Source organism: Trichosurus vulpecula, chromosome 1 (genome assembly GCF_011100635.1).
Source record: "Trichosurus vulpecula isolate mTriVul1 chromosome 1, mTriVul1.pri, whole genome shotgun sequence".
NCBI lineage: Eukaryota > Metazoa > Chordata > Mammalia > Diprotodontia > Phalangeridae > Trichosurus > Trichosurus vulpecula.
The window spans coordinates 230,184,396-230,204,046 of record NC_050573.1 but is presented as its reverse complement, the minus strand read 5'-3'; the positions used below and the strand labels follow the sequence as shown (position 1 = coordinate 230,204,046).

Genomic DNA, 19,651 nt, shown 5'->3' with positions numbered 1-19,651 from the left:
AAGAGAGGACAGGGTAAGAAAAGAGAAGGATAAATAGAAGAGGATCTAGCAATCATAACTGGGAATGTAAATGGATGAAATCATCCATAAAATGGAAGCAGGTAAAAGATAGATTAGGAACCAGAATCCAACAATATATTGTTTACAAGAGACACACTTGAAAAGAAAAGACATAGAGTTAAAATCAGGAACTAGGGCAGAATCTATTGTGTTTCAGCTGAAGCAAAAAAGGCAGGGGTAGCAATTGTAGCCTCAGACAAAACAAAAGCAAAAATAGCCTTAATTAAAAGAGATATTCAGGGAAACTACATTTTACTAAAAGGTACAATGAAGTAATATCAATACTAAACATATATCTATATATCTATATATCTATATCTATATCTATATATATATATGTATGTATATATAACCAAATAGCATAGCATCCGAATTCTTGAAGGAAAAGTTAAATGAGTCACAGGAGGAAATAGAGAGTAAAACTATATTAGTGGGGGCACTCGATTTTCCCCTCTCAGATCTAAATAAATCTAACCATAAAATAAGAAGTTAAGGAGATAAACAGAATTTCAGAAAAGTTAAATATGTTAAACCCTTAGAGAATATTGAATGGGAATAGAAGGAAGTATACCTCTTTCTTAGCTGTTTATGTCACAAAATAGACCATCTATTAAGGCCATAAAAGCTCACAGACAAATGCAGAAAAGCAGAAATATTTAATTCACACCTTTCAAAGAATAATGCAATGAAATTACATTCAATAAAGGGCCATGGAAACATAGATTTTCAATTAATTGGAAACTAAATAACCTAATTCTAAAGAACGAGTGAGTAAAAGAACAAATCAAAGAAACAATAATTTCATTAAAGAGATAACAGTGAGACAACATACCAAAATTTGTGGGATGCAGCCAAAGCAGTACTTAGGGAAAATTTTATATCTTTAAATGCTTATATCAGTAAAAGAGAGAAAGAGTAGATCAATGATTTGGGCATACAGATAAAAAAACTAGGAAAAAAAGCGAATTAAAAATTCCCAACTAAACACCAAAATTGAAATCCTGATCCTCAAAGTAGAGATGAATAAAATTGAAAGTTAAAAAATAAACAAAAAGCATTGAACTAATAAATTAAACTAAGAGCTGATTATATGAAAAAATACAATAAACCATTGGTTAATTTGATTTAAAAAATAAAGAAGAAAACCAAATTGCCAATATTGAACATGAAAAGAGAGAATGCACCACGAATGAAATGGAAAAGAAGCACTTATTAAGAGCTATTTTGCCCAACTATATGTCAATAAAATGGCAATCTAAATTAAATGGATAAATATTTACCAATACGTAAGTTGCCTAGATTTTATAGAAAAGGAAATAGAATACTTAAATAGCCTTACTCTAGAAAAAGAAATTGAACAAGTCTTAAATGAACTCCCTAGGAAAAATCCTCAGGACCAGATAGATTTATAGGTGAATTCTACCAAACACTTAAAAAACAATTAATTCCAATACTACGTAAGTTATTTAAAAAAAAATAAGTAAAGAGTCCTGCCAAATTTCTTCTATGACACAAATATTGTTTTGACACCTATCCTAGAAAGAGGATAAATAGAGAAAGAAAACTATAGACCAATTTCCCTACTGAATACTGATGCAATGGTGGTAAATAAAATACAATGAAAGTGATTACAGCAATATGTCACAAAGTTAATACACTACAACCACGTGGGTTTTATACCAGGAATGCAGGACTAGCTCAATATTAGGAAAATTATAAGCATAATTGACTATATAAATTTTAAAAAGAACAAAAACCATGTGATAATAGATGTAGAAAAAGCTTTTGTTAAACCACAACACATATTTCTATTAAAAAACACTAGAAAGGATAGGAATAAAGGGAGCTTTTCTCAAAATGATAAGTAGTATCTATCTAACATGCATTATTCGTAATGGGGATAAGCTAGAAACCTTTCTAATAAGATCGGGATGAAACAAGGATGTCCATTATTATTCAATGTTGTACTAGAAATGTTAGCTACAGCAATGACAAGAAAACGAAATTAAAGGAATAAGAATAGACAACGAGGAAACAAAACTATCACTCTTTGTAGTTGATATGATGGTATAAGTAGAAAAACAAGAGTAGTCAAAAGTAGTTGAAACAATTAATTGCTTTAGTAAATTTGCAGGATGTGAAATAAACCTGCATAAATCATCAGCATATATATTTATATTATATATACATACATATATGTATGTGTGTATGTATATACATATATCCCCCAAAATTGAGTAGAAAGAGGTAGAGAAATCCCATTTAGAATAACTGCATACAGTATAAAATACTTGAGAGTCTACCTGCCAAGATACACACAGACAAATAAAGAAGATCTAAACAATTGGAGAATTATTAATTCCTCATGGGTTGGTCAAGGTAGTATAAGAAAAATGACAATACTACCTAAATTAATTTACCTATTCAATGCTCTACTAATCAGGCAACCAAAGAATTATTTTATAGTACTAGAAAAAAATAAGAACAAAATTCATCTGATGGAACAAAAGGTCAAGAATGTCAAGACTATAAATTAAAAAAAAAGAGTGAAAGAAGGCGACCTACCAATACCAGATCTCAAACAATACTGAAAGGTAGTAATCATCAAAACAATCTGATACTGGATAAGAAAAACAGTGGTTGATGAGTGGAGTATATTAGGTACACAATATATAGAAGTAAGTGACCACAGTAAACTAATATGTGATAAACCCAAAGATCCAAGATATTGGGACAAGAACTCATTATTTGACTAAAACTGCCAGGAAAAATGGAATGCAATCTGGCAGAAACTAAGTGAAAACCGACGTCTCACACTATACATACCAAGATAAGGTCAAAAATGGTACATGATTTGGTCATAAAGGGTGAAATCATAAGCATATTAGGAAAGTAGGGGGAAAATTACCTGTTAGATCTGTGAATAAAGGGAAGAATTCATGACCCAAACAGGAGATAGAGAAGATCATAAGAGGTAAAATGGATAATTTTGATTGCATTCAATAAAAAGGTTTTTGCAAAAGCAAGACTAATACAGCCAAAATTAGAAGGAAACCAGGAAACTTGGTGGGGGGGGGTGGTTATAATAATTTTCTCTAAAGAAAGCCTTATTTCTCAGATATCCAGGGAACTGAGGCAAATTTATAAAAATAAAAGTCATTCTCCAATTGACAAATGGTTAAAGTACACAAACATGCAGTTTTCGGAAGAAGTAGAAGTTTTTAATAGCCATATGAAAAAATGTTCTAAATTACTAAAAATTAGAGAAATGCAAATTAAAACAACTCTGAGTTACTACCAGGTACCCATCAGATTGTTTAAGATGACAGAAAAAGAAAATGATAAATGCTGGAAGGGAGGTAGAAAAATAGGTATACCAATGCACTATTGGTGGAACTACGAACCAGTTTAACCATTACGGAGAAAAAATTGGAACTATGCCCAAAGAGCTATAAAACTGTGCATATCCTTGAACCTGGTGATACCAGTACTAGGTATGTGCCCCAAGAGAAAAAAAGGGAAATACATATATAGTTATATGTATAAAAATGTTTATGGCAACTCTTTTTGTTATGGCAAAGAACTGGAAACTGAGAGACACTCATCAATTGGGGAATGACTGAACAAGTGGTGCATATGATCGTGGTGGAATACCATTGTGCTGTAAGAAATGATGAGCGGGATGGTTTCAGGAAATCCTGGAAAGATTTATATGAACTGATGCAAAGTAAAGTGAATAGAACCAAGAGAACCTTGTACATAGTAACAGCAATATTGTCATGATGATCAACTGTGCAAGACTTAGCTTCTCTGATCAACACAATGATCCACAACTATTCCAAAGGATTCATGATTAAAAATGCTGTCCACCTCCAGAGAGATAACTAATGAACTCTGTAGACTGAAGCATATTTTCTTTCACTTTATTTTTCTTGCTTCCCCCCTCCCCCCCTCATCATGGTTAATGTGGAGGGGAAAAAAAGGACCACATCTTCTCCAAAGGTAGCCCTTTATCTCCTATGCCATCTGTCATACCAAATGACTAAGTCTTTTTTATGTATATGGATCATCCATCTATATTAAAGAGTCAAGGTAGTGGTATGGATGAGAAATGAAATATAGGAGGTCAATAAGCCCTCTAGGAGCTTACATTCTATGTGAGAGAAACAGTACATTACCCCCCCAAAATTCTGCTCTTTTTAAAATTTTTGTTTGGAAAAATTCTGCTCTTAATAATCAAAATGATCCTGATATGGAATAGTTGGCTTCTCATCTGAAAGCTGAGACGCATGTTGCAAAGCAGAAATTTATATACCTTTAAATGTATGTTGTGGTTCTAACAGTAAGAAACAGTTAAATTAAAGTTGTAGACCAAAGGACTTTCATTTCAGCTGTGCTTATAGCAGCAAAAGAATTGCTGTGGAATCCATCTCAGAAGCTAGCACTTGTAATATTCCTCTACTTTTTGATGTCTGGGTTTATAAGGCTAGACCAAGGCTTTTAAGGACATCACTTTGGATGGCAAATCCCAAACACTTCCTCTTATCATAACAGAGGCCAGTAAGGCATCAATAAGAATAACTTTATACATTCAAAGTTAATTCCTAAGGGTGCTGGGTTTTGTTTTTGTGGGCCTGTAAAACTGGGTGGTTTTTTGCTTTATTTTGTTTTGGATGAAACAGGCTTGTAAATCTGTTCGGTTTGGGTTTGTACAGGATGAACTGGATGAACTCCGTGCAGAAATGGAAGAGATGCGGGACAGCTATTTAGAAGAAGATGTTTACCAATTGCAGGAACTCAGACGAGAACTGGACCGTGCTAATAAAAACTGCCGCATCCTGCAGTACCGTCTCAGGAAAGCTGAACAAAAAAGCTTGAAGGTTGCTCAGACTGGTCAGGTGGATGGAGAACTCATCAGAAGTCTGGAGCAAGATTTAAAGGTATGTAATCAATGGAATTCAAGCATGCCTTCTTGACAAAAGACAGGGGTTTATTTTTTGTCGTTGTTGGTTTTTTTTCCCCTGTGGATAGAATCTTGGTTCTGGGAATTAAAAAAAAAAACCTAAGGAATTCTCACATTTGTGGTTTATGTGGTAATTCTTTGTTTTTGGAAAGATTGTATTTCGACACTAAGCTGGAAGTATGTTGCTTATAAAAATTTGAAGTATAAGAATGGTGATGTTGATGATGATGATAGATAACTTTAACAAGTATTTTATGGTTTACAAAGCACTTTTCATGTATTGTTAATTGTAGCCTGCTCTTTTCAGAGGTCTATCCCAATATATTGTTGGGTACACTAGGCTATCTCTTAGCAAAGCTTAAGAACAACCAGACATATGTACAATGTAAAATTAGTGAAACATCTTGATCAGAGATCCTTAACCTATGGTCTGGTCAACTTAAAAAATTGATCTTGTGATAACTATATTTCAATAAAATGGTTTCTTTTTAAATCTTATATATTTTATTTTATTCATTTAATAATGTTATACTGAAAAGAATTCTACAGGTTTTGCCAACCTGCCAAAGGGGTTCATGACACAAAAAGGTTAAGCATCATTAGAATAAATATCATTATAAATAACCAAATTTACTATAAAGGACATATGAAGAAAGATGCTATCTGCATCCAGAGAAAGACAGAAGTATGTATAGAATAATTTTACACACACACACACACACACACAAACATATAGATACATACATATGTAACTATTTGTCTAATGGTGGCCATCTCTAGGGTGGAGGGAAAGAAAAAAAGAAAAAAGAAACTTACATGGTAACTTTGTTGTATATTTAAAAGGAATAGCAAGTTATATAAAGTAGATTTGCAGTTTCATGTGCAATCATCTTTTTTATTATGCTATGTTATGGAAATGCTTGTTTTATTCCATAAATTAAAAATACATTTAGAAAAAAGAATTATTAGAGTAAAAAAGTCAATTGGTGCCAAAATAGGATGAAAACACCTCAAGAATTTCCTGCTCAGACTTTTCCACTGACAAACCTCCCTCACACACCCTACATTCCCACCAGACTCCTCATTGTTCTTCAAACATACCTCCATTCTTTTTGTTCACACTGACCTCTCCACCTAAGATATCCTTCTTTCCCTAGTTCTGCCTGTGTAATTCCTACCCATCTCTCAATGTCCAGTTAAACTGCTGTTTTTCCAGAAAACCATCTTTGATTTCATTCTCTGCCCTGTCCCTCTCCCAAAGCCCTAAATGAAAAATAATTTCCTCCTCCCTCAAACTGCCTTTGTAATTCAGTTTAATTCAAGTATTTAGTTATTGATACATATTACATCTTGCCATGAGCTCCACGAGGACATATACATTGTCTTACTCTTACTTGAGTCCATCATGGCACTAGACAATGCCTTTAACATAACAGCTGTTGAGTGAATGAACATCTGTGGAATACACATCGAATAATTTTGGAGTATGTTAAAGAGGAGTTCAGTTTCTCAGGTCACTCGCTAAAGATGCCTATAGTCATTTAGCATTTTTAGGTCATTTTTTATTTCCAGATGGTGCTACAATCTGACATTCCCATAACACAGGAGGGAGTCTTGGGGTCACCATGTCACAGAATAGGAAATCGGAGCATTATTGGTTTGCCCATGTCTTTCTGGAAGCTAAGGGTAGAAAAGGGGAATGAAATGATGGAATTCTAGAATTTCTCCTTTTTTGCTTTCTCCACTGAACTTTAGAGACTCTCTAATGACCCACATAGCAAGTCATTTATCTAAAAATTAATTATATATCACACTGCCTCTCCTTAAAGCTGAGCACTTCTGAGAAATGTCATTTTAGCCTTTCATTATGAGAACAGAAAAAGTTCTCAATTCTATTGAAGGTGATAAAACACTAGCAATCAAAGTACCATTAAATATAATGTGATGGAGATTGGTATTTCTGTAGTGATATTTCTGCCATCTATGATAGAAAAACAGATTCTTCCTCATTCTTTGCTGGATGGTAAAAATGGTCAACTGGTTCTTAATTTAAAGTATCTTATCACATCATACATATGGAAAACTTTTAGCTATATTTTCAATTTGAATTCCTAATGAATTATACATGCATATCTGTGCATATTCTGTATATTAATGTATATATACATATATATATACACATACATTTTTTTTTCTCCCAAGAGGGTTTGGGATTTCCTACAAGGCCTAAATGATTAGTTTAGTTTGGTTTTGGGTTTTTTGTACCTTTTGATAGCTGCTGTAGCTATTTCTAAATATCCAGTTTTCCTCTAAATTGGCCCCTCCCTTATAACAAAAACTTTCTATAAACATGTAATAATAAATCTATAATCAACAAATCACTTATCATGTGATAGGCACTGGAGATACAAATATAAATATATACAAGTATATGCATACAAACAAACATATACATAAAACAAATATATACAAAAATAAAAATACATACATGCATAGGTATACAAAAATAAATATATACAAATAAAAAATAATATAATACTTACCTGCAAGGAGTTTACCTTGTCGGGGTAGAGAGGGAAGGAGAACATATTGACATTTAAGTAAGATAAAAGATATAAATAAATTGATAAGCAGATGGTAGATGATAGAAAATATATGTAGTATGAGATACAAGATACACACACACATATATGTATATATATGCATATATATATATATATATATACACACATACATACATAGTAATTTGAAGATAGGGCAAGTAGTAACTGAAGGAATCAGTAAAGAATTATTGAAAGAGATAGTAGTGAGATCCCTCCACCCTGCCCTTGCCCAAGCTGACAGTGTATGCAACATTTCATTGTAGATCTCACTTTTCTACACAGAGAAGGGGGGTACATTTCATTATCTGTTCTCTGGGGAAAAATCTAAAATTAATTAACTAATTTTAAGTTAAAATTAATTTATTCTTAAAATAATCCCCTTTTCTCTTAAAAATGTAAAGCAGGTAAGGCATAGCAAAACATTGTGTGTATGTGTGTGTGATCGACTATAAAACTGGGTTGCAGAAAAATATCTTTAAATTTAGAGCATGGGTTCTTAACCTGAGGTCCATGAACTTTTTTAATATATTGAAAACTTTACTTCAATATAATTGGTTTCCTTCATGAGCTTATGAATTTTATTTTATGCATTTGAAAACATTATTATAAAAAGGGATCCATAGGTTTCATCAGACTGCCAAAAGAGGGGTGGCACACGGTCTACGACACAGAAGAAGTTAAAAATTCCTGATTCAGAGTAACTTTATATCCTGACTAGATATGTAGTTTAATTGCAGGATGACTTGTCAAAAAGCATCATAGAAGCAATTCACACAGTTGTTAGAGAAGACAACCTCTCATCTTTGAGTGTCTCTGATCTTGTATTCCATTTTCTAAACTTGTTGTTGGTCAGTAGTTTGGGTTGTGTCTGACTCTTCATGACCCCATTTGGGGTTTTCTTGGCAAAGATACTCAAGTGGTTTTCCATTTCCTTCTCCAGCTCATTTTAGAGATGAGGAAACTGAGGCAAACAGGGATAAGTGACTTGTCCAGGGTCACATAGCTAGTAAGTGTCTAAGGTCAGATTTAAACTCAGGAAGATGTCTTCCTGACTCCAGGCCCAGCGCTCTATTCACATTGCCACTTCTAAACTAGAAGATCAGTGTAACAGTTCAAGATTTTCATAATAGGTCTATCAGGTGTAGATGTTTCCATTGTCTCTTCTGTTTGGTATAAAACAGAAATTCTTAATCAGCTTTGTGCTGTGAACACTTTTGACAGTTGGTTAAGCCTTTGGACCCTTTCTTAAAATAATGGTTTTAAATGCATAAAATAGAATACAGAGGATTATAAGGGAAACCACTACACTGAAATATGCACAAGTTCATGAACTTCAGGCTTTGAATCAATGGTAAAAATCAATTCTTGTTCATTCTCTTCTGAGCTTTCCCGGGGGGCCACATATTTAGGTGACAGCCGTTACTTATCTTCAAGCCTCATAACCTCATGATCATCATACACATGGTTCAATACAGGTCGCCAAAGATGTGTCTGTCAGACTGCACCATGAACTTGAGACCGTGGAGGAAAAACGTGCTAAAGCTGAAGACGAAAATGAAACTCTACGACAGAAGATAATTGAAGTGGAAATCTCCAAACAGGCCCTGCAAAATGAACTGGACAAGTTGAAAGATGTGAGTAAAGGATGACATTCGGCAGAGTCTTGCTTTTGATAAGAGATGATTTGTCAGTTTGATCACCAATAGCCGATTCACCTTAGACATTTGAAAATAATTTAAATGATCGGCTTTTGTGCTGTGATTGCGTGTCTAGTGAGGTGTATCATTAGTAGAACATAAGGATACTTGTTTTTGTGTTTTATATGACCTGTGATTTCATTTATGTAGGAACTCCTGTGGAGTGAATGTCCACTTCTAAGGCAGATGAGCACCATCTCTACAGTTGAATAGTCTTTTACAGGGGTGTGTGGGGATCCTGCAACCTCGAGGCCACACATGGCCCTCTAGGTCCTCAAGCATGGCCCTTTCACTGAATTTGGATTCAGACAAAGGGCTGTGCTTGAGGACCTAGAGGGCCATGTGTAGCCTCAAGGCCGCAGGTTCCCCACCTGTGGGAGAATTGCTTAGGAGGCACTGAGAGATTAAGTGACTTTCCCAAGACCATGTAGCTTGTGCATTGCTTTGGGGAAACCTGAACCTAGGTCTTGGACTCCAAGATTTAGAATGGGAAGGGATCTTAGAAAACCATGGAGTCCAATTTCCTCATTTTACAGATGAGGCTACTGAGGCACAGAGAAGTTAAATGACCATTCCAGGATCACACAACTAATATGTCTGAGGCAGGATTTGAATCCAAGTCCTTTTGACTCCAAATCTAATACTCCATCCACTGTGCCATACACAGAGATCATTGGTTGGTTGTAATGCAGAACTTTCCATTTCAGATAACTATCAGAGACTTGGGAAACAGGACAGTGATCCCTTAAAAAAGGGTCTAGTGAATGGGTTATTCATTCTCTGTATTTTCATCAGCATACAAGATCCTTGAAGGCAGAGGTTGTTTTTGTTTTCTCTTTTTACGCCTAGCACATGGTGATCACTTAATGAATGCTTATTGATTTATTATAATATAAATATGGATATTTTTCATCTTGCTTCTGCAAAATGAGTGTTCCAAAAGTCGGTTGCAGTTGAAGTCTTATTTTCCCTTGGACTTCTGATATTAGTTTAGAGAATCAGGCTTTTGGGGGGTTTTGTTGATGGTGGTGGTGTTGTTGTTCAGTAGTATTTGACAAAATCCGTATGGGGTTTTCTTGGCAAAGATACTGGAGTGGTTTGCCATTTCTGTTTCCAGCTCATTTTATAGATGAGGAAACTGAGGCAAACAGGGTTAAATGACTTGTCCAGGGTCACACAGCTAGTAAGTATCTGAGACAGGATTTGAACTCAGGTCTTCCTGACTCCAGGTCTGGTACTCTCTCCACTGCACCACCTAGCTTCCCCCCATTATTAGTTTTAAGATGATTATTCCCATAAACCAGGTCTGGTCCCTTGTCCCCATTCCCCAGGAATATCAAGTTGACAACTGTTGGTGAATTAACTTCAATTCAACAGGCCTTTCTTAAGCATGATATGCAAGGTGTGGAGTAGTTCATAGATTGCCTGACTTGAAGTTCATCCTGCCTTATACATTTACTAGCTGTGTGACTGGGGGCAAATGATCTCATCCTTCTCAGCCTTATTTTCTTCATCTGTAAATGTGGGATGATCGCACGTACCTCAAAGAGTTATAGTAAAGAGCAAATGAGATAATATACGTAAAGCACCTTGCAAAGCTTAAAGAGCTATGTAAACGTTCGCTACTGTTGTTCGTTGCTCTTGATGTTGTTAATGCTTGGTGCTGGGGATACAAAATTACGAATGAAACAACTTCTGCTGAGCCTACATTTTATTTGTTTTAAGAAAGGCTTAAAGTGGTGGCCAACCCCATGGCAGTTCACACTGGCAGGGTCTGGTGTACTCACCTTCAATTTTGCTTTTCCTTTGAATAAATTGTTGATTCTAAAGTTTCCCTTCCATCGTCAGGCATACATTTTCACTCTTTAGTCTGTTGATCTTCCCATTCCCTCTGTCACCAGCACAAATACCACGAGACCCTGGACATTTTTCCTGTGACTTGGAATTTCTGATTTTACACTTGAAGTTTCTGAAACTTTTCACCTTCTCCTTTTGTGTAGATTTGCCAAAAGGTGCCACCATTTTAAGAGGAATTTTGAGATTGGATCATGTTATCTTTTGAATTTTAATCTTTGGTTGGTATAAATTTTATTAGTTCCCTCTTCTATACTTTTTGTATAGATGATCAGAGTTCTACATGCCAATTTTACTCAGAAAAAGTAGAGCTATTCCAAATACAGTAGACTGAAAGGTATACAAATTTCATAAGGCAAAGATCAGTCAGTAAGTCAGTCAATAAGCGTTTATTAAGAAACTTCGATGTGCCAGACACTGAGCTAAGAGCTGGGGATGCAAAGAAAGGCAAAAGACAGTCCCTGCCCTTGAGGAGAACACAATTGAATGGAGAGACAACATGCAAAAAACTATGTACAAACAAGCTAGATACAAGGTATATAGGAAATTGTCAACAGAGAGAAGGAACTAGAATTAAGAGGGATTGGGAAAATCTTCTTGTAGAAGGTGGGGATCTCAGGGACTAACCATACCTGGGACAAATTCTATCTATAATACACTGACAAGTGGTCATCCTAAAGGGTCATTGCACTTTAGGCTTAATTGTTATAAAGTTTTTCCTGATAACAAATCTAAATTTGCATCTTTGCAACTTAGTTCTGATGTCTTAGGCCAAACAAAAAAAATCCTAATCCCCCTTCCATGTGGTTGTACTTTTAATACTGGGAGATACCTGTCTTTATCTTCCCTGAATTTTTTTTCTTTTCTAGGCTAAATATCCTCAGTTCCTTCAGTGCTTTTTCCTTTCCCTCACTCTCCTAGTTGCCATGAATCTTGAGCAAATCAATGTTCTTCAGAGCCAGAACTTTACAGAAGGTGTTGGAGGAGAATTGAGATTCCTCTGGGGCACTTGCTTCCTTCCTTCTTTACCCTCTTTTACCACCCCCCCCATGCCCATTGCTTGCCTAATTGGCCTACTCTCACGTTGGTTCCCTCGCTGAACCCTTGCCCCACCCCCAACCCCAGAGTTCAAGGGCCTTCGTGTCTCTCTTGCCTTGCCACTGGTTTTAGGGAGATTCTTCTCATCCCAAGGCCTCCCTTGGACTGTTGACCTTCATATGGTTTGATCAGTTGGGTGGGGCAAGGAGGATTAGGATCAGAGATTTAGAAGTCTTAGAGGTTATCTAACATAGGTCTCATTTTACGGGAAGGGTAACTGAGAGGTTAGGTGAATTACACAGAGTTACTTACACAGATAGTATATTATGGAGAAAGAATTTGAATTAAGGTCCTCTGATTCCACATGTGACACTTTCCACTCTGCCATGCTAAAGCTTCATGTACTAGCTATCTCCCCTCCCCCACCTTTTTAAACCTGATTCACACCCATAATAAATTCATCTTTTGCCTTCCCCAGTCCTTATCCTCCTATGCCTTCCATTTCCACTGTGGAAAGTTGATTGGGTTTAGAGTCAGAGGTCCCCAGCCCAAATCCTGGTTCTTCTACTTGCTCATCATCACATAACTAATAGGTTGCTTCACCCCTCTGGGTCTCCATTTCTTCATCTGGAAAAAATGGGGTTGAATTGAGGTGTTTTCCAGCTCTAAGAGATCCTAGAACTCTTCTTTTACCACTTCTTCTCTCTCCTTGTGCTCATTGAGACCTGCCTCTCTGGACACACCACATCTCTTGGCACCCACCCTATCCGAGGCTGCTCACTTCTTCTTTCATATGCCCTGACCCACAGTTCCAGGAGCAAGACCAACTACACTGCTACCTCCCATTCTCACTTTCAGGCCCCGCCTTTTACCGCTGTCACCTAGCAAACACAGCTCTTTTTTTGAAGTTCATGCCATCCGAGCCAGATCTTTGTTATTGTCAGCTATGAATTTCAAGTCATTCTCTCTCCTCCCAAGTAATATTAATGTTTGACTATAGTCATCTTCTCTACCCTAAACTGTTGCTACTTTTGAAAATGCTCCCAGTTTTTCAGCATATTAGAACTTGATTTAATCTTATCTCCAGTTTACCTTAACAGCTCACAGGAGTGGTAATACCTTAGTACCTCCTTAGATACCACCTTTAGGTATCCCATCGGGGGCACTGCAAGAATCCAGTTATGACTCCAATGTGTTTCTTAAAATGTGGCACTTAATACTCCACATGTAGTCTTTTTAGGGCAGGCAGAGAACACCCTGTTATCCCTAGAAACTATGCCTTTCTTAATGTAAGCTAATATCTTACATTAATTAGCTTTCTGGTGGTTATTTCACACTTATCTCAGATTGAGCTAGTAATCCACAAAACCTCTGGGTTTTCAGGCAAAGAACTATCTAGCCATACCCACCCTATTTTATACTTTAAAGTTGATTTTTGGACCCAAGTATAAGATTTTATATTTATTCCCACCAAATTATTGATTTATTCTATTCATGCCAATGTTCTAGCCTTTTAAGATCTTACTGACCTTTCAAGTCTTCTTACATTTTCTCAGCCTCCACGTACTCTACTATCTGGCTATATTGGCTTATTCCCCATTCCTCACAGAAGACAGTCGATGCTCCTGATTCTACTGATGGTCCCCTGTGTTGGAATGTTCTCCCTCCTCACTGCTGCCTCCTAGACCCACTTCTGTAAGAGGTTTCCCCAGGCGTGCCCCATCCCCAATGCCTTCCCTCTGAAATTATTCCCCCCTCTCTTTCTCTTTCTATCTCCATATATATGTATGTATGTATGTATGTATATGCACATATCCATGCAGATAGATATAGATTTAGCTATATACCCCTATGTCCTTTGCCAATATATCTGATAACATCAAATCATAAGCAATCATTGGGGAATAGACGTGATCTCCATGGTTGTTAACACAGAAATATTCAAAATGGTAGCTAATACCTAGAACCTTCAAAAAGTAACACAATTGCTTAGGACAGCTACGCGGGGGGAGAGGCGAGGGCAATCTGCCTCCTCCTACTCCCTTGATGTTCTCACGCACTTTTATCATTCTGATTGAATGTTGTCAACCTGTTGCCTCCCCAGACATTCAAAAACTAGGCTGAAAAGGAGTATTCAATGATAATGAAATAAGTCATTTATCCCCAGAGCTACTGTTAGCTTCAGAGAGCCTATTGTACTGCAGGTTTCTATTAATCATGTAAGCTCACTGTCAAGGATAGATAGCATTTATATAATACATTCAGGGTTGCAAATTGCTTTTACAAATACTATCTCATTTTATTCTCAGAACAGCCCTGGGAGGTAGGTGTTATTATAATTCCTATTTTATAGCTGAGGAAACTGAGGCAGACATGTTAAGTGACTTGCCCAGCATCATACGGCAAGTAAGTATCTGAGGAAGGCTTTGAACTCGTCTTCCTGACTTCAGGTCCAACACTCTATCCACTGTACCACAAAGACTTGTGTAGTTAACAGTTGACTATACTCAGGTATTCCAGAAGATGGTCATTTTTTTAATGATTGGGAGAGCAAAAACATTGATGGCAGCCTTGAATCTCATAGGACGTGACATGGACTCACCTTCTCTTCTCCACTAGAAGCAGAAGGTGTCAGATCTAAAAGGCACTACTCACAGGTGGATGGAAAAATACTTATCAGGGAAGGACACCTTGCCAACTGCTTCATTTTTTGGGGTTATTTTGGGGAGTTATTTCTTGGCAAAAGGAAGAGCAAAGACAAAAGGACAAAAGGATCCTAGGATAAAAGCATCTTAGGTGTTTTCCCTATTCCAAACTCCTTTATTTACTATATAACCCCCTACAAATACAGACACTCATATTTAATAATAATATGTGTGTGATAATTTGAAAAGGTGAATATCTGGTACATTATAAGCATTGATTATCCATAGTGGTAGCTAACTGCCACCTCTAACTGCCATGGTCCTGCAAACTTTGACACTAGCACTCTCCCTTCCCCACTGCCACCCTCAAAAGAACAGGGAAGGACTAAGAGAGAAGCAGAGAGACCAGGAGGTGGTGGTGGGAGACAGAGAGGCAGAGGCAGAGAGACAGAGGAATGGTAGACAGATGCACACTGTCAGGACAGATGCTAGAGTCAGGAAGGTCTGGATTCAAATTCTGCTTTTGCCATTAATTCTCTGACCATTGGCAGATCATTTAACTAAGCCTTCTGAACCTCAGTTTCCTCATCTGTAAAATGAGGCAAATAATACACCTATAGTACCACTGTTGTGGTTGTTGGAAGTCATGAATTAGAGGCTGTATGTGAAGTATTTTTTAATTATTATTTTTATTTTTAGTTTAAAACATTCAGTTCCATAGATATTTGGGTTCCAAAATTTCTCTCCCTCCTTCTCCTCCCCCTTCCCCTGCAAGACAGCATGTAATCCAATGTAGGTTCTACATATACACATACGTCACATTGAACTTACTTACATAATAGTCCTATTGTAAAGGAGAATTGTAACCAATGGAATGAATCATGAAAAGGAAGAAATGAAACCAAAAAAGAAGGAAAAAAAAGAGAGCAAATAGTCTGCCTCAATCTGCATTCAGACTTGGTAATTCTTTCTCTAGATGTGCATAGCTTTTTCCTTCATGAGTCTTTTGGGGTTGTCTTTGAACCTTGCATTGACGAGAGGAGACGAGTCTATCGAAGTTAGTCCTTACAGATACCGTGTGTCTGTAATCATGTATAATAATCTCCTGGTTCTGCTCCCCTCACTCAGCATCAGTTCATATATGTCATTCCAGGTTGTAATGAAGTCCATCTGCTCCTCATTTCTTATAGCACAATAGTATTCCATTACATTCACATACCACAACTTGCTTAGTCATTCCCCAATTGATGGGCATCCCCTTGATTTCCAATTCTTTGCCACCACAAAAAGAGCTACTATAAATATTTTTGTACATACAGGTCCCTTTCCCACTTTTTCTAGTATACATTTCCATGATGATTAATACTGTTGCTAAGATTTGGACACAAATCATTGCCCTGACTCTTCCTGTAACTTCCTATACAATCCAACACCCAGGACCTCCCTATGAGCACCCATGACCCAGGGGAAAGCAGGGACACACTGGAAAGGCCCCCAGGAATGTCAGGCCCCCAGGAATGTCAGGCCCCCACTGTTTTCACCTGGCTCTCTTATCCTCTTTCCTGCTAAGACAAATAACTACAATAGCAGTAAACATCCTAGGCTTTAGCAACCACCAGCCCCGAAGTTCTGGCTCATCTTCATCTTCATTTCTTTCCTGTAGGTAACTTAGCAGTGGGAGGGAGGCTCAGTACTGAGTGTCTACTCAGACTCAGCTGCCCTGGCTTCCTTTATATTGTAATGGGCTCTGGAATGTAAAAAAAAGACCTCTACTCCCAGGCTCAGACAAAAGGAAAGTCAATTATTCCTGTGCCTTTAGGTAATCCTTGGCACGTCCTTCAAGATCATAGTATTGCTTAGAGGCTGAAGCATCCTTCTTGCTGTCTTTTTTTGCAGCCCTGTTTGACCCACCTTTTTAGAAAGGAAAGAGCACAGATAGCTTCAAATAAAAGCTTAATGATTTGCCGAAAAAAAAGAAAGCTTAAGCGTCCCACATAGTGAAATGAGCAGTTTACTAGTCTGCACAAGACTTGGGTTCATTCTTCCTTTCACCACTAAACTAGCTATGCAACCTTGAGCTATGGACTTGGCCTTTAGAGATGCCTCATCTATAAAATGGAGATAGTAGCTCTTTGCCTGTCTGATGGCAGAGAACCTAACTAGCCAATCTCTAGAGATTCCTTCCAGCTACATTCATTAATTCATCCATCCATGCATGCATGCATTCATTCAAAAGATGGTCAAAAGAATCCCAGAGTTCTGTTTCTTTTGTGCATGAGTTACAGGGCTCTCACTGCCACGTATAATGAATAATCTAAAAATGGAGAACCTTTCTACTTGCTTATCCTTTTAGTAAAGGCTTCTCTACAGTTTACCAGTGGTCATAGTGAAGATAAGGCTTTGAAAAATCTATTGGGAGAGAAAGGCTGGTGTTAAAGAGATTATAACGGTTTGGCTTGGTGAATAAAGCTTGGGGGAAAAGTTAGGGGAGCTTGTGTTTAAATTTTTCCCCAAAGGCATTGTGTGGTAGTAAAAAATTTTATTATTTTTTATCATTAATAGTAATAACAGCAGAAGGAAAAACTGAGTGATTTGCACCTGCAAATGTGTGATTTTATATACATTTTGTTTAGACTTGGAGGGGGTGTGGGGGAGGAAGAGGATTGATTGAACTGGGACTCAGCCAGCCAACAGAAAAAGTCAGACTGGGTAGTTCAGGATTCAAGCTGCTATGAAAAGGTAGTCCTGTAGAAAAAGACAAAACACAGAGAGGATTAGGAACAGGGCGGCAGCTGCAGAAAGATTTGGCATAAATGTTTTGAAATGGTAAAGCTAGAAATGAATGAGTTTGGGTTGCTAGGGAGAAAAGGAGATTTGTTTTCAATACAGCCACCATGGAGAGCCCCTAATGAGGTATTTTCATTGCTGTTGAAAAGCAGAGATAGAGAAGCTATCACAATCTGTCTTTAGGCATCACGACAAAACCTCTTTTCCCTTCTCTTAAAAAGAACTCTTGTCAATTCCGAAATAGAACCATTTTAGAAGACTTTTCTAGCTTAATAACAATACCTTAACATTTGTAATGGCACTTTAGCTTTCCAAATAGTTTACTTTTATTGATCTTTTTAATGATCCTATGAGGTAGGTAGAGCAAGTTTATATTATATACACATGGGGCCCAGAGAGCTCAAGCAGTTTGCCCTAAGTCACACAGAGAAAGCAGCAGAGTCCCTAGTAGAACCCAAGTCTTCTGGCTCCTAGTTTGGTATTCTTTCTGCTACATCAAGCTAGTATGTGAAGTTTTTTTGATGTTTCCATTTCTCTGGGCATATGCATTTAAAGAAATCACTTCCTGCAATCACAGGAATCTCACTGCCATCTACAGTGTTTGTTGTTCTCTGTGTGTCTATGTGTATGGTTGGAAGAAAGAGAAAACTCTTCCCTCACAGAAATGTGCATGAATTGATCGGAATGAGAACAAACTGGATTTGACAGTGAATTTTTCTCCTACTAGAGAGGAAGACAGGCACAATGAAGGTTTATGCCAGAAAGAATAGTAGAGCAGAGTTGTCAAATTTGCAGCTGCACAACTCCCCAGCGCCTGAACTAGATTAAAATGTAATTGGGAAATGTTTTAACAAAATAAATAAAAATACAATACAAAATAAATGATGTTAATTTGTGGTTTTCTAAGTCAACATGTGGTCCTGGGGGGATCTGTTTCTATTTGAGTTTGACGCCAATGTCTTAGAGTACCATGAATTCTTGGATTCGACTCTTTTAAACATCGACAAAATGTGGACAGAGAAAGAAGAGGCTAGAAAACAGGGCCTGAGGACACTAACCTTTCAGGTCACTGCCAAGGGGGCATCTCTGAGTGAGCAGCTCCCTGGGCTGAAGCTGTGTTGGAGCTTGGTTTAAGAATCAGGTGGTCCCTCCCTCTTGGTTATTATGCTTTGCTCTCTATAACCCACTCTTAGGATGAGTCACTATCCAATAGAAAATGGCCAATACATTAAAGAAAGGAACTTGAATTTCTTCTTCAAACTCTTAAAGTACTGAAACAAATTCAGTTCACCCTATGAAGTATATATTTAGCATATCATACTTCCCATGAATTTCTCAAACAGAGGTGGAAGAGGATAGGGTTTAACATTAAAAAATTGTGAATTCTGGTTTCCTTTTGTTTTTAATGGTCTCCACAGTGCTCATACTTCCCTAAGCAAAGTGGCCAAAAATCTTATTTACTCTTTGACCTGAGAATATGTTTTCCAGGTAGTAATTTGTGATTGTTACAAAAATCATTATTAAGGTTGGACCATGACTGTTCCAAGCTTTCTTTTTTCTTTCTCCCTAAGCCTCTGACACTGATTTCTCTCTGCTTCTTGGAAGAGGTCCTCATTTCATACTTTGCTATGAAAATAGAGACCATTTGCCTCAAACTTCCTCCTCTTCTCCCTTACTCTATACCTCAGAACCCCTTGACATCATCTCGCAATTTTTCCACCTCTACTTCAGTCTCTGATAAAGAGGTAACCCCTCTCAACAAGTACCTTTTTCTGGTTTGGATCTTCAATCTGGCAGATCAACCCCTGCTATAGTCATACCTTGTGCCTCATCTCTGGTATCTTCCATTCCCATGACTCCTCTCCTACTACCTATAAAATTTGTTCTTCTCTACCATTAAAAATAGCTTCACTTGATGCTTTTAAACTATCATTCTATAGCTCTCCTTTTACAATCAATCTCTAGGAAAAAAAACTGCCTACTCTTGTCTTCGCTTCCTTTTTC

At 37.1% G+C, this 19,651-nt stretch overlaps 1 protein-coding gene across 1 annotated transcript in view; it reads left to right on the top strand.

Moving 5' to 3' along the window:
• Nucleotides 1-19,651, top strand: part of MTCL1 (microtubule crosslinking factor 1) — a 177,494-nt gene that overhangs the window by 17,715 nt on the left and 140,128 nt on the right. Inside the window, exons 2-3 of the mRNA XM_036743573.1 lie at nucleotides 4,776-5,000; nucleotides 9,102-9,260. Of these exons, the coding sequence (XP_036599468.1) occupies nucleotides 4,776-5,000; nucleotides 9,102-9,260 (384 nt within the window). The remainder of the gene's footprint in view (nucleotides 1-4,775; nucleotides 5,001-9,101; nucleotides 9,261-19,651) is intronic.